Source organism: Equus przewalskii, chromosome 3 (assembly GCF_037783145.1).
Source record: "Equus przewalskii isolate Varuska chromosome 3, EquPr2, whole genome shotgun sequence".
Taxonomy (NCBI): domain Eukaryota; kingdom Metazoa; phylum Chordata; class Mammalia; order Perissodactyla; family Equidae; genus Equus; species Equus przewalskii.
The window spans coordinates 8,688,962-8,703,270 of NC_091833.1; the positions used below are offsets into that span (position 1 = coordinate 8,688,962).

At 42.6% G+C, this 14,309-nt stretch overlaps 1 protein-coding gene across 5 annotated transcripts in view; it reads right to left on the reverse strand.

Moving 5' to 3' along the window:
- The window catches only part of AMFR (autocrine motility factor receptor), a 44,574-nt gene extending 30,705 nt beyond the window's left edge, over nucleotides 1-13,869 (reverse strand). Inside the window, exons 1-3 of one of the 5 annotated variants that reach the window (XM_070613685.1) lie at nucleotides 13,411-13,869; nucleotides 4,089-4,181; nucleotides 329-493 (exon numbers count right to left, since the gene is read on the reverse strand). In XM_070613685.1, coding sequence (XP_070469786.1) covers nucleotides 329-493; nucleotides 4,089-4,181; nucleotides 13,411-13,671 — 519 coding nt within the window. In that variant the 5' untranslated portion in view covers nucleotides 13,672-13,869. The other 4 variants (XM_070613689.1, XM_070613686.1, XM_070613687.1 and 1 more) reach the window with 4 other exon arrangements.
- Between the last annotated feature and the right edge of the window lie 440 nt (nucleotides 13,870-14,309).

The window sequence follows — 14,309 nt, forward strand, 5'->3', positions numbered from 1 at the left end:
AATAACTAATAATAAAATAGAACAATTATAATACACTATAATAAAAGTTATGTGAAGTGGTGTCTGCCTCTCAAAATATCTTACTGTACTGTACTCATCCTTCTTCTTGTGATGATGTAAGACGATAAAATGCCTGCGTGATGACATGCAGTAAGTGAATGCTACTAATGACCTCCGGACATACATTTCAAGAATGATCATCTGCTTCCAGACCACGGCTGACTGATACCGTGGAAAGCAAAACCACCGATAAGGGGGGACTACTGTATACAATTCAAACCTGGCAAATGTGTGACTGAATGAGGAAAGAGCTTTGCTAAAAACTCACGTATTCAAATCGGTCCTTGCAGAGCTGAACCATCAGATGCAGAAATACAAGTCCTGCAAACCAGAGGCACCACATGACCACCTCTTCCACTGTCTGGACATTCAGCACACCAAAAATGAAAATGAACTTGTAGAAAATAAAATTCCAAAACTTGTCTTTGAGGTGCTAAAAGGAAAAATATTTATAAAGGTGAGTACCATTATACCTAAGCCATTTAAGAGAAACTGAACATAACAAAAGCTGGCTTCTATGGAGAAAATATTCTATACCGAGCTTTCTAACATTGTCCGCAAGAAAATACAAGGTAAGGAAAAAAATAAGCCCTCTGAACAATAAAGGTAAGACACCTACAAAATAATTTGTAGTCTTTGTATTGTTAGTCAGTCAATTCTGGAATTTTAGCCATTAAAAGGGGAGTGGTGTTAGTCTAGTACCTTATGTATTAAGAAATAATCATATACTTCCAAAGCAAAATAAAAAGAACAGTGAGGGCTACAAGTATCATTTTTAATACTTCTGTTCTCTGGATTCTTAAAACAAACAATAGAAAGGATCAGATTTTCTTCTTTTTTTTTTTAACATCCTTCAGATTAAAAAATAACATGCTCATTTGCCAAACCATAATCAATACCATACAAAAAAGTACAAAGAAAAGTAAAACAAAAATGTCTGAACATTTCTATAGTCTTTCCCCATGCACAAAACATTAATTTTTATACCCTGCTTTACTTCACTTATCCTATTGTAAGAACCTTACCAGCGTCAGTGAATATTCTCTGAATATACCATTTTAGTGGTTACAGATGGGACAATGAAACTGTTCTTAATTTTTCACCATTCAGAAAATGTTGCAACGAATATCTTTGTGTGAGTTTCTATTTCTTCAGCATTATAGAATCAAAGCTACAAACGTTGTTATGGTTTCTGGTAAGTAACATCCACCTGATTTCCAAAGAAGTTGTATAAACGTGCACTCCTATGAGCAGTGTCTAAGTGCATCTGCTTCACTGTACTTTCCTACACTGAGGGCTTCCCATTTTAAAAATCTTTACTATCCTGAAGAAAAGGGGGATGAGTGGCATCTAGCCAACAGGTATTAAAATAGACTATCAAGGGTTGGCCCGGTGGTACAGTGGTTAAATTCGCACGTTCTGCTTCTAGGCGGCCCGGGGTTCACCAGTTTGGATCCCGGGTGTGGACATGGCACTGCTTGGCAAAAGCCATGCTGTGGCAGGTGTCCCACATATAAAGTTGAGGACAATGGGCATGGACGTTAGCAGGGCCAGTCTTCCTCAGCAAAAAGAGGAGGTTTGGCAGTAGTTAGCTCAGGGCTAATCTTCCTAAAAAAAAATAAAATAAAATAGACTATCAAGCCATCTATAGGAGTGGTGGGAACTGAGTGAGAGGATAAGGAAGAAAACATGACTTCTAAGTATACTTTTATGTATGGTTTTGAACAACATAAATGTTTCACAAATTCAAAAAATTAACAGATAAAAAGCAAAAATTGAATAAAAACAGAACTAATTAAACCTAAATGTGTAACAAATTGATAACAGGACTACTTAAAAAATTATTTTGAGAACTTTCACACACTGTACTCTGCCTGTACGCCCTTTGTACAGAGAATAAAATGAACTTGGAATCTTGGTGAATGTCTGTTTCCAGAGCTGGGGCAGGTAAAGCACAAGGTGAACCTAGGACATTTTGTGCCCTGGTTTTGGATCTTTGCTCCACCACCTATTTGCTGTGTGACTTTGGGCAAGTCACTTAAGATCCCTGTGCTTTGGTTTCCCCATCTACAGGATGGGTCTTATAACAACGGCATATCTGCTGAGAGAACTAAATAAGTTAATATATGCACAGTGCTTAGACAGGTACCATAGTAGGCATTCAGTGCTTAAAACAAAATTGTTTGTTCTAAACCTCCACTTAACAGTTTATTATTTGTCCCATTTTAGGTATTCAGTGTCTTTGCCTCTAGCATTTCTTTATTTCTTGAACTTTAAGCACCCACAGAGCAAACCTATGTCAATTGTGTAGAGTTCTAACTAAAAATGGTGCTTAATAAAATGCTACCAGATGACATTAGTCAAAAAATAAGTCATCACAGAACAGCATGAAAGATGTGATCTATACTGAAAAAACTGAAAGCAGAGTTGAGTAACACATGTGCCCATTATGATTACCTCTAGGTACTGTAAAAATCTCTGTAATACTCCAACGTTATTACGTTTTCTGCAAATTTTGAATTGATATTTAACATTTTAGGAAAAAGAAGGTAGTATATAAGGCCCACTGGTGCCAGATCAATTTACCAGCCATTAGATGGCCGGCCTGGCCTGACCAACTTCTGGCCCACAAATCAAAAGTTCTCAAAGCACAAAGAAGTATCCTATTAAAGAACTCTACACTCCACTGATCCCATCCAGGAGACCTTTGGAGTTGGTATTTTGGAGAAAGCGCTGCATACTCACTAATGAAAAATCTCTGGCAAAACAAATACTCCTGCTCACAGCAGCATACAAGGGCTCAACCACACCATGACTGCATTTCACCTCTAAACTAGGACCTCAGCTGATTTGGTAACAGGAAATATGGGATGAAAGGGTAGGTAAGGAGTGAAGCATTGTTGTACCTCTTTTTTGTTTTGTTTTTTTTTTTGGAAGAACAGCCCTGAGCTAACCACCACCAATCCTCCTCTTTTTGCTGAGGAAGATCAGCCCTGAGCTAACATCCACACCCATCTTCCTTGCTTTATACATGGGCCGCCTACCACAGCATGGCTTTTTGCCAAGTGGTGCCATGTCCACACCCGGGATCCTAACTGAGAATCCCAGGCCGCCGAGAAGGGGAACGTGTGAACTTAACCACTGTGCCACCGGGCCGGTCCTGCATTGTTCTACTCTTAATGTCATGAGTCCTGTGTTTCACTACTGGCATAAGATAAAGTAAAATATAGTTTTGTTAGTATGTTGTTGTTTTAAAGGCCAGTTCTAAATTCCGATTTTAAAACATACCATTGTGCACTCTGTCCACTAAAATCCTTGGGGAACTGCCAATCTGTATGGAATGCTTGTGGCATAATTCCTTAAGGAGGGCATGTTCGGTTCATATATACATTCTGAGAGTAATGTTCAAACATCAGACTATCTCATCTGAAACAGGAACAAGTCACCTAATTTTCTGCTCATAAAATAATGAATCTTAATTTACTTTTCACAGAGAAAAATTAAAATCTCAATAAATTCCTTGGAAAAGAACCCATAATCTAAAGAGTGATATTTATGATTATTCAAACTAAAACAAATCTATGCTTCTTTAAAATCTACATCACAAAAGTCATGGGAAAAATAGCTACAGAGAACAATATTGGGAAAACTTGGCTACATTGAATATGGACTGTGGATTATATAAATTATTTTATCAAGGTTTAATTTCCTGATTTTGATCATTGTGCTATGGTTATGTAAGAAAACGTCCTTGCTCTTACAAAATACATATTGAAGTACTTGGGAGTAACAGGGTGTGATGTCTACAACTTACTCTCAAATGGATCAGAAAAAATACGTATATGTAAATAAAAGGCAAATGTTAAAGCAAATGGAAAAAAATGTTAACAACTGTAAATCTGGATAAAGGATATATGGGAGTTCTTCATCGTATTCGTGCAACTTTCCCATAAGTTTGAAATTCCACCAAATACACAGTTAAAAAAAAAATCTGGTCACAAGAATCCATTCTTGCTGTCTGGGCTTACCTGTCTCTCGCTCACTCGAAGAGGGCCAAACACAATACATTGGATTAGCTTAGCCACCAACATCAACACACAGCAAGCAGTGTTTACTAGAACCTGTACACAAACCAAAGAAAGGAAGTTTATTTCCTCCTGTTTAAAAATAAAAGCAGTTCTAAAATTTTATATTAGGGATTCAGCCATCACTTCTAATGACTGAGCCTTTCCAGTTCTCTACTAGTATAAGGTAAGTGATATCTGAAGGGGCACACTTATTTATGGGTGGTGGGGGTAGGGATGAGGAGTGGGAGGAGAGGCACCAGCTTGCCAGTAATTCACAGAGCCCTGTCCCAATACGTACCCTCCAGCAGCCCATCTTCCCAGTCAGACAACTCAACTGTGTATAAACTTTGTACAGTACGTATAAAGCTGTATGTACCTTATAAACCGTAGGTGTCTCCTAGGTACATCATTTCCCACATTAAGATTCTGATAGCCTTAAGAAAACTTTTCTAGCATATGAAGTTATCATGAACAGTAAAATCCAGCACCCAAATATCCTGCCTGCCCTGTCAAACAAATAGAAGGTAGGGAGAGGAAGGTAGATGGTCACAACAAAGTCACAAGACCATGAAGAACTGATAGAAAATATATTGTAAACATATTTTATTTTAAAAATAAAATAAAATAAATATCTAAAAATATATTGCAATGGGACAATCAGCCAACCAAAAGATACTCTAGGCTTGGTGTTGGCCTTAAAGTAAAGGTTCTGGGGCATTAGAGGGGAGTGGAATCAAGAAACCAAGAAGAAGAAAACTGGCAGGAGCGGCCGAGAACTGAAAGGCAACCATGACACACCAATGTAAGACCAAAGCCTTCTTTAACGGGGGGGATGAAATCTTCTTTAAATAATTGAGAGGTGGATATCCTTACACTTAAACAACAAATCTAATGCTTACAAAATGAAAGCGCGCGCGGCCCCTGACCGAGAGGCTAGTGTGGCACATCACATTATTGATGCTTAAGTGATTTTCAAAACTCTGCACGACCCAAAAAAGTCAAAAGACCTTGATAAAGACAGTAAAGATAACTTTTAGTTAGAGCAAATGAAAACGAACATGAACTCAATGTAAAGGCTGCTTCAAACTTTGTTTCACTATGTTTACAGGAAGGTGGTCATATTCCTCTTCCCAGGTCATTCTTCCGTCTACTTTTAAAAGAAGCAAATGATATTGAAAAAAAAAAGAAAGAAAGAAAAGAAAAGGAAGGTGAGGGAAAAGAGTAATATAAGAAAGCAAGCTCTCTAAGGTCTCTTTAGGTTCCCCTTACTGTCTCACACCCCTCTGGGAGAACACATAGTGGCATCCTGATTCATTATAAAAAGATTAAATTATGTTTAGTTCTAGTCTGCCTGTCTAATGGGGCAAGGAAGTACGTGAGAAATAGAATATATATATATATATATATATATATACATATATATAATTTTTTTTTTTACCAGCACCAGTATAAAGCAGGGTGATAGGAGCAGCTGTAGTTTTTGTTTTTCTGTTTTTTTGATTTTTGGTTTTTGCTGGGAAAGATTTGTCCTAAGCTAACATCTGTTGCCAATCCTCCTCTCATTTTTACCCCTCACCAGATCCCCAGCACATGGTTGTATATTCTAGTTGTAAGTCCTTCTAGTTCTTCCATGTGAGCTGCCACCACAGCACGGCTACTGACAGATGAGTAGTGTGGTTCTGCACCCGGGAACCAAACCTGGGCTGCCCAAGCAGAACACGCCAACGAACTTTAACCACTAGACCATCACGGCTGGCTCATGGTATATTTTTAAAGAAGTGAAACAAAAATAGTTTTGCTGAAAAATGAAACCATTCCAGTAATTAAATCCTTCAAATAACCAGTAAAAAATTCAAATTAGTTATCCAAAACATCCTGTATCCCTAACTTATGACTCCCTCTGGAACAGCTCTATTCAAAACTTTCCCACAAATAGCTTAGAATACTAATTTTTAAGGACAGGAAATAGATTTTAAAAAGGCTCCTCTTCACTGTCAATGGCTCTACACCAGTCAATGGGAACCTCAGTCAGGTTAATTAAGAAAAATGTCATAAGACAAAACCACAACCACAACCCCTCATGCCACATCCCCTAGCTGAAGAGGATTTTTCAAATCAGCCAAATATCCCCCAGCCTAATAACAACACAATTTTAAAAAAGAATTCTTCCTGTTTTTGCATGCAGGCACATGAAGCAAAGAAATAAATTCAATATAGTTAGCATCTACTTGATCGTGGGACACGGAAGGTTAAGAGAAGTGAGGGAGATCTGGACCTGCCCTCGAGAACTCTGAGTATCTACAAGACATGGAACTTGGCTGGTACGCAGCTAACAGACCAAGCCAACTGGTGTGACAGCAATGAAGGAGAAAAATCAATTTTAGGGTCACTTAATCATTTCTCTACCCAAAACAGCATTCTCAAACATCTTAGGTTACAAAACAAAAAATAAAGTATTATTTAGTATTTCTCAGTTAAACTTCTTTTAACAAGTTTTTCTGAGTTTAAAAATAAGGTTTAAAAATTCTATCTTTGATTTACAAAAAAGAAAGTGAAAGTTTCTCATAATCCCATCACCCACCAATAACCCTTTCTTAATTTAAATGGCAGACTTAAAAATTAGAAAGGCTAAAAAGGAAAAAAAGGCTTGAGAAAGTATACTGATATTAGAAAGGGAATTTAGGCAAAAAGAAAGAGACAACCATTTGTGAACTTTAGATGAAAGCTACAGCTACTAAGGATTAGAAACAACTAAAAATTATTTTAAGGTTAGGTACAAACTGTTTTTAAAAATACCTTACCAATTATTAATAACTATTTACTCTATGTCTATTTATAGAAAAATGTCTTAATTTCACAAACATTATGTCGCTCCAATAAGGATACGCTAAATTCTCAACTTTAAAATTGACAAAGTCTTGAAAAATTGTAAATATGGAAAGAAACATAATCGCTGCAATTCTCATTTAAAAGCAAATCCCAAATCAGATCCCACTAGGTCACCAGGGATATTCTTACAGAAACAACACTTCAGGCCAGATTTAAATCCACAGAACCAAGACAAACCGTCTCCCTCCAACAATCATAATGAGGCTCACTTCCAGCACGGCTAGTCTGAACCACCTCTTTAGCCAGGCAGACCACAGTAAAAGCACCAACCTCATTTTAACTTCTCTATACTGCTAACTAATTTTTCCTTGCAGGCAGAATTCAAACTTAAATGTAAGTATAAGGAGTTCACCGGAGCAGTGTTTACAATAGCAGAAAAATGGAAAACATTTAAATGTCCATTGGGGAGATAGTTCAATAAACTGTAAAACAGCCATTCAGTGGAATACAATGAAGCCAGGAAAACTAACTCAGTAGCTCTACATTTACCAGTGTTATACAGAAACTTCAAGATAATTTGATCACTGAAAAGAAAAGCAAAGTCTACATATGTGAATACTATGCTACCTCCTGTGTAAAAAAAAAAAAGAGTATTTATACATACACATTTGTAAAACATGCAGATGGGAACAGTGTCAAGGACTTGATCATGATCAATGTGGCTATTTCTTAGTCTCCTACTTAACACCAGCACTAATTACAAGAAAGTGGTAATGGCCACTTCTAGGGGAGGGAATCAGGTAGCAGACAGAGGGAGATTTACTTATCACTGTCTATCACTTGTGTACCTTTTGATTGTTGTATCATGAGCAATGCATTTATTTTTTTAATTAATTTTAAAATCTATTAAACTAATTTGGCCTGCTTTGAAATTCCACATTATTTTTCTTATCATATGATAGGAGACTGACGAGTAACAAACCAAAACTGGGTGGCCTAAGTCCCAAGTTAACCTGTTACAACACACAGTATTTCTACTATATTAAAAGACTTCAGGAAAGTTTCGGGGCTGGCCCCGTGGCCGAGTGGTTAAGTTCGCGCGATCCACTGCAGGCGGCCCAGTGTTTCGTTGGTTTGAATCCTGGGCACGGACATGGCACTGCTCACTGAGCGACGCTGAGGCAGAGTCCCACATGCCACAACTAGAAGGACCCACAATGAAGAATAGACAACTATGTACTGGGTGGGGGGGGGGGGGGCTTTTGAGAGAAAAAGGAAAAAATTTTTAAAAATCTTAAAAAAAAAAAAAAAGAAAAGTTTCTTATATCTATAGCACTGTAAAAACTTTAATATTTTTTTTAAAACCTCACCAAACATCTTTACTTTTCATTAGTCTACATAAAATGAAAACAAGTTTTGCTTGTCCCTGAGCAGCCTGTAACAGAACAGGTCAGAGAGCAGTGACTCAAGGAACCCCGACTTACATCAAATTTAAACTCATTCCATCTACTCTAAGGCCCCATAAGAAAACTTCCCTCCCAGAACGGTTCTACTGTTCTACTGGAGAAAACAGAAACTAAATTCTCAGCCAGCTCAAGACCTTCAAGGAAAAGAAAAGACGGTGGCGACAAATGGCTTAGCCACATTTACCACTGTGTAACCCTGGAGGTATTTTTCATCCTGTAAAATGCTGGCCACCAATGGGGCAGTATCCATGAGCCTGTGAGGACACGCAGCTAACCTACCAGGAACTGCTTCAAGGACATGAGCAATATGGATATTTCTTAGTCTCCTACTTAGCACCAACACTAACTACCACCCTCCACACACCATTTGTCTGTCTCCTCCCTTTAAAGACAGTTGGAATGTTATCTCTCCGGAGGCTCACAGCGACAAGCATAAAATGCCAATAAAATTCAAAGATGCATACTCCCCCTTATCGCATCATGACTGTGTTCCTCTTCTCACAATAACAGGGAAATAAGTGAGACTATGCACACAAAGCACTCAGCACACATCTAGCAAGCAATCGAGCAGCAGTCTCCTTCCCCTCACCCTGAAGATTTTTCCTATATTTTAAAGTTGTTTATCTAGACTTACATCCTATTATTTACAAATTTAGTCTTTTTCTTCAGTTGCCCCAACATTTCTGGACCTAACATTTTTCTCTAATCTTCTTTGGAATATTCAACTCATAAAGACTCAAACCTAGCAAATTACTTTCAGTTTTGACATTGTATAATTAACTAAAGACGGGCTCTTTAAAGCAGGAGTCAGCAACTTTTAATCTAACGGGCTATCAGTAAATATTTTAGGCTCAGTAGGCCACAGGCTGACACACAGTTTTCCGTTTTTCAAAAAAAAAAATAACCCTTTAAAAATGTAAAAACCATTATTAGTTTCTAGACTGTACAAAAACAGGCAGGGCCAAAGAGGCCACCACAGTTTGCTAATCCATGCTTTAAATGGTCAGTTCAGGGGCCGACCCTGTGGTCGAGCGGTTAAGTCTGTGAGCTTGCTTTACGGCCCAGGGTTTCACTGGTTCAGATCCCGGGCGCTAGCACCAGACCTAGCACCGCTCATCAGGCCACGCTGAGGCAGCATCCCACACAACATAACCAGAAGGGCCTACAACTAGAATATACAACTACATACTGGGGGGCTGTGGGGAGAAGAAGGAAGAGAAAAAAAAAAGATTGGCAACAGATGTTAGCTCAGATGCCAATCAAAAATAAATAGATAAAAAAATAAATGGTCAGTTCACTTTATCCATTTTCATTTTTGGTGATTTTTGCCCCTTGAGACTTGTATTTAAATTCTTTGACCTGCATATAATAAAGTCAGAACTTTAACACTTGTTTCATATTTCTGTTTCTTCATTTTACCATGTCCTGCTCTTACAATTTTAGAGGCAAATCCATAGAAAAGTAAAAAAAAAACAGAAAGGAGAAAGTAATGAAAATAACAAGTAAGAATAAAGAAGTGGAAAAGCCAAAAACATGTGAACAATTCAAAACAACGAAATGGATCAAGATGTTGTTTAATGGAAACAACATCTGAACAATAAGCCTAGACATGAATAACAAAATAAAACCTAATCTGGAATGGAACTTTCGAATGAAAGTTCTAGAAAGACATGAAGAAACAAGTGATCATGTCATGGGTATTTGCTGGCGTGAGAATCCCAGAGCCTCCCTCTAACCTGTTTTCAATGTCCATGCCAGAGGGCCACCTGGAGAGTGGGGCCTTGGGGAAGGAGGTCTTAGGTCACTACATCTCCTGCCTCTTCGCATTCTATGGAAATCCATTTTCCCCGCTGATGGCATAGTTTGTGCCCTGAAAACAGCATTTCATCAAGACAGCCCCTCTTCCCCCACAATCCCACTTAAACTCTAGGGCCCACAAAATAATGTCCACACTCCTTAGCAGAGCAGGCAAGGTTTACATAATCTGACCTTCGCCCCACACCCCTTTCCCTGCCTACTCAGTTTCTCAACTATTAGTGTGCCCCAAATCACCTAGGACATTAATCAAAATGAAGATGCCAAGCCTCCACCCTTCTCCCGGAAATTGATCCCCAGGTAGAGCCTGAGAAACTACATTTTACAAGTATCCCAGGTGACCACGAACCAGGCTGCCAGGGGTACAGTTTGAGAAATACGCCTTCAGAGGGGTTGCTCACCTCTCCCTTTCTCATAGCAGCATCACTTCCCTCATCTCCTGTGACTCCTGGGTCTCCCCTTCAGCATCCCAACCTCACTCTTAAATCAGAGGATCCAATGTAACTTTAATTTAACAGCCCACTTTATGAACTGCTCTGCATATGCTCTGCACTGTCCTCAATACACCAGTCTGAGCTTCACATGCTGTTTCCTCTACCTGGGACGCCCTGTGCTGCCTGCTGAGCTCCTCTCCATCTTCCAAGGCTGGGTTCAAACACCACCCTCCAAGCATCCTTCCCTGAGCATCACTTTCTCTTTCCTCCAAACTCCATCATATTTTCTTTATATACCTATTATCATTTAGCAGATTTTGACATATTTGTATATGGATTGCTTTGAGAGTAGGGGAAAGTGTTCACAGCTGTGCCCTCCAGAGTGCCCCAAATACTATCCTTGAAAGGTTTTGATTTGAGTTTGTTAATCCAAAACCTCCTGAGATGCTATCAGACCTATATTAGTCTAAATTGTGCTCTACAAAGATAAGTTTTAGAGATTCCAATACTCCAAATAATAGCAGCAGGACTTGGGAACTGGCCAAAAGATCAGTTTTTGTTTTACCTTGCTTGGTTTTAAAAAAACTGAATCTGAATGTCTTTGGGCAGAGTGCAAAAAGGATCCATTCTGACAAAGGCCTCACCACATACTCACTCAATAATGCTATCTGTCAGGCCACAAAGGAAGGCTTTTGAGACTGTAACTCCTACTCAGCTACTAAAGCAGGAACCATGGGGGCTGGGCCGTCCCATGGCCGGGTGGTTAAGATCAAGCGCTCCGCTTTGGCAACCCAGAGTTTTGCTTGTTCGGATCCTGGGCACCGACCTAGCACCACTCATCAGGCCATGCTGAGGTGGCCTCCCACATAGCACAACCAGAAGGATCTCAACTAGAATATATAACTATGTAATGGGGGGCTTTGGGGAGGAGGGGGAAAAAAAAGATTGGAAACAGATGTTAGCTCAGGTGCTAATCTTTAAAAAAAAAAACAACCATGTAATGGGTGATGAGGGTTAAAAAACCAAGGAAAGCCAAGATGAAAACTGTAAAGACCAAGGAAAAGATGGAAGAAAAACAGTAAGAAGATCAACTGAGAAAGGAGAAAACCATCAACAGAGAGGAAGAAATGATAAACTTGCATGAGGCAAGTCCTCTACTGAAAAGGAAATTTTCTTCAAAGTATTAATTTTCACAGAAAAATCAACAGGCTTTATGTAACGTTTTATGAAAAAGTGTTAACCTCGGAATTTGAACACAGGTTTCATAAAAAGAAACTCTAAGGGGAAAAAAATCATTGGACAATACTAGTAGTTATTATGTACATACTACATTGGTTCCTTCTCAAAGGCTTATTCCTATCTCATACTTAAAAAACATATCAAAGACTAAAGTATAATCTTAACATTTGGCAAAAGCACTCTTCACATCACTTTCAGTTGTTTACCTGCTAAGTCAAAAATAGATTTGAAATTAAACAAGAGATGCAAGTTGAGTTCTTTCTCTTCTCCCTTCTTGGGTGCTGTAAGGTGCAACCTCACCCAGCAGGGGAGGAACGGAACCTCACCTTTCACTGCCTTCTACTAATCTCTTCATCAGAAGGACCAGGAGACTTCATCCACAGCCCACAGAGTTCATAAACCCCACTGCTTCCTGATGAAGCACAGTGGGATTAATTACAACAAATGAGTTGCATATCATTCTATACACTTGGAACATTAACCTCCGTCATTTACAGCCGACTCTCAACGCCAAATGGGAACTTGCAGGAGGAGACAAGACTCAAGACGCCACAGTAAATCCAAGTGACAGACTAAAATCTTGGAGTAACTTTTCTGATCACTGTGGGGTTTATATAAGCAGGCATTCAAGGCCAAAGTGGAAGTAACGTTCTTTAGCCAAGAAGCTGTTGATCTGCCCAGCCTGAAAATTATCAGTTCTAATAAGCGAAACCAGCATCTATGCCTCGTAAACGTTGCTTATCTTGCATTGGCAGACGAACTGCAAACCCTGTTTTAAAACGGATCACTAAAAGGAGAAATCTTGAGTTAAAATGATGAGCGGCCTCTAGACTCCAAATGTTTTGCTGCCTTCAGACATCAAAGGAAACCGTCATGAATCATCAGGTAAAAGCAGCAGGAAAGGAAGCACGGTTTGTAGGTTTGTTTGACCCAAAGAGGACAATCGCATACGAAATGGCAAAAAAAAAAAAGTGGTGGGAGACGGCCTCTCTCCGAACAGGAGTGTCCGAACACCCCAATGGCGAAAGCCCTCCCGGACTCGACACGCGAGTTCCGTCTCTGCCCTCTCCTCTCACCGGAACCCCACAGCCCTCCCGTGCGGGACCGAGTCGGAGAAGCCTTTCAACTTGCGGCACGACGTCCCACAGCGGCCGGGGGCCGACTCCCCGGGCCCAGCTCGAGCTCGTGCAGCTTCCCTCCCCGCCGGCCCTCGGGATCCCCGGCTGCGCTCCCGTCTACTACTGCTACTCCCCCCGCGCCTCGCCCCGGGCCCCCCCCCAGGCCCTCGAAGGCGCCCGCCCTCGGGCCGACCTCCTTCCCACGCCCGGGCCCCGGCACCTCACCCCGTCCTCCGGCGGCGGCTCGCGGGCGGGGCTCCGCCCCCCAGGCCCCCCTCGCGGTGGTCCCCGAGGGAGGGGGACCCTGGCCCCAGCCACGCCCCCCACAGATAATGGGTGACATGGCGCCCCCCGCTCGGCGGTCGGCGGCGGCCTCGCTCACCCACACGAACAGGCTGTCCGAGAGCAGGTACTGGGCCACGTCGCGGGCCCGCGGGCCCCCGGCGCTCGGGCGGACGAGCGCGGCCGACTCCGGCAGCACCGGGGCCGTTGACGACTCGGGCTCGCCGGGCCCGGGCCCGGCCTCGGGCTGGCTGAGGGCGCGGTAGGCGCTGACGATGGTGCCGAGCAGGGCCAGGCCGCTGAGGCCCGTGTAGGTGCGGAGGCTGGGCCAGGGGAAGCGCTCGAGGAAGAGCAACGGCATGGCGGCCGCCGCGGCCTCCGGAGCCCAGGCCTCCCCACGCTGCGGCCGGGCCCCTGCGGCGGCCTCGCGAACGGCGCCCACGGGCTCTGGCGTCGCTGCTGCCGCCGCCGCTGAGCCGGGCCGGGCCGGGCCGCTGCTGGCTGCTCGCGCCGCCCCGCCCCGCGCCGCTCCCGCTGCTGCCCCTGCCGGCGCGGAAGAGCCTCGGCGGGCGCGGCGCGGGCGGGACGGGCGCGGGGGCGCGGCCTCAGTCCCCCGCCCCCCGCGGTCACGCCGCCGCGCGGCCGGCCGCAGGCCTGGGGGCTTGGCCCCCAGCATGCTCCTCCGCGACACCCCAGCCCCGGCGGCCTGCGGACGCGCGGGACACCCGGCCGGGCCGGGCCGAGCCGCAGCGTCGCTCAGGCCCCGCGCCGCGTGGCCCGCCGCAAGCCGCCAGCGTCCGGCCCTTGCCCCTCCGTGCCCTTTCACCCCCCTTAAGCAGGTTCCCGCCGCGCACCCCTGCGGGTCTAGCAGCTTCCCGGGGGCCGAAAGAGGAGATGGTGCCTGGGGAATATGGGAGGCCCTGACCCCAAAGAAAGAATATCAACAGTCTGAAATTTCTGGCCAATGAATTCTTAAGTTTCTGCCGTTTACTAGTAGCC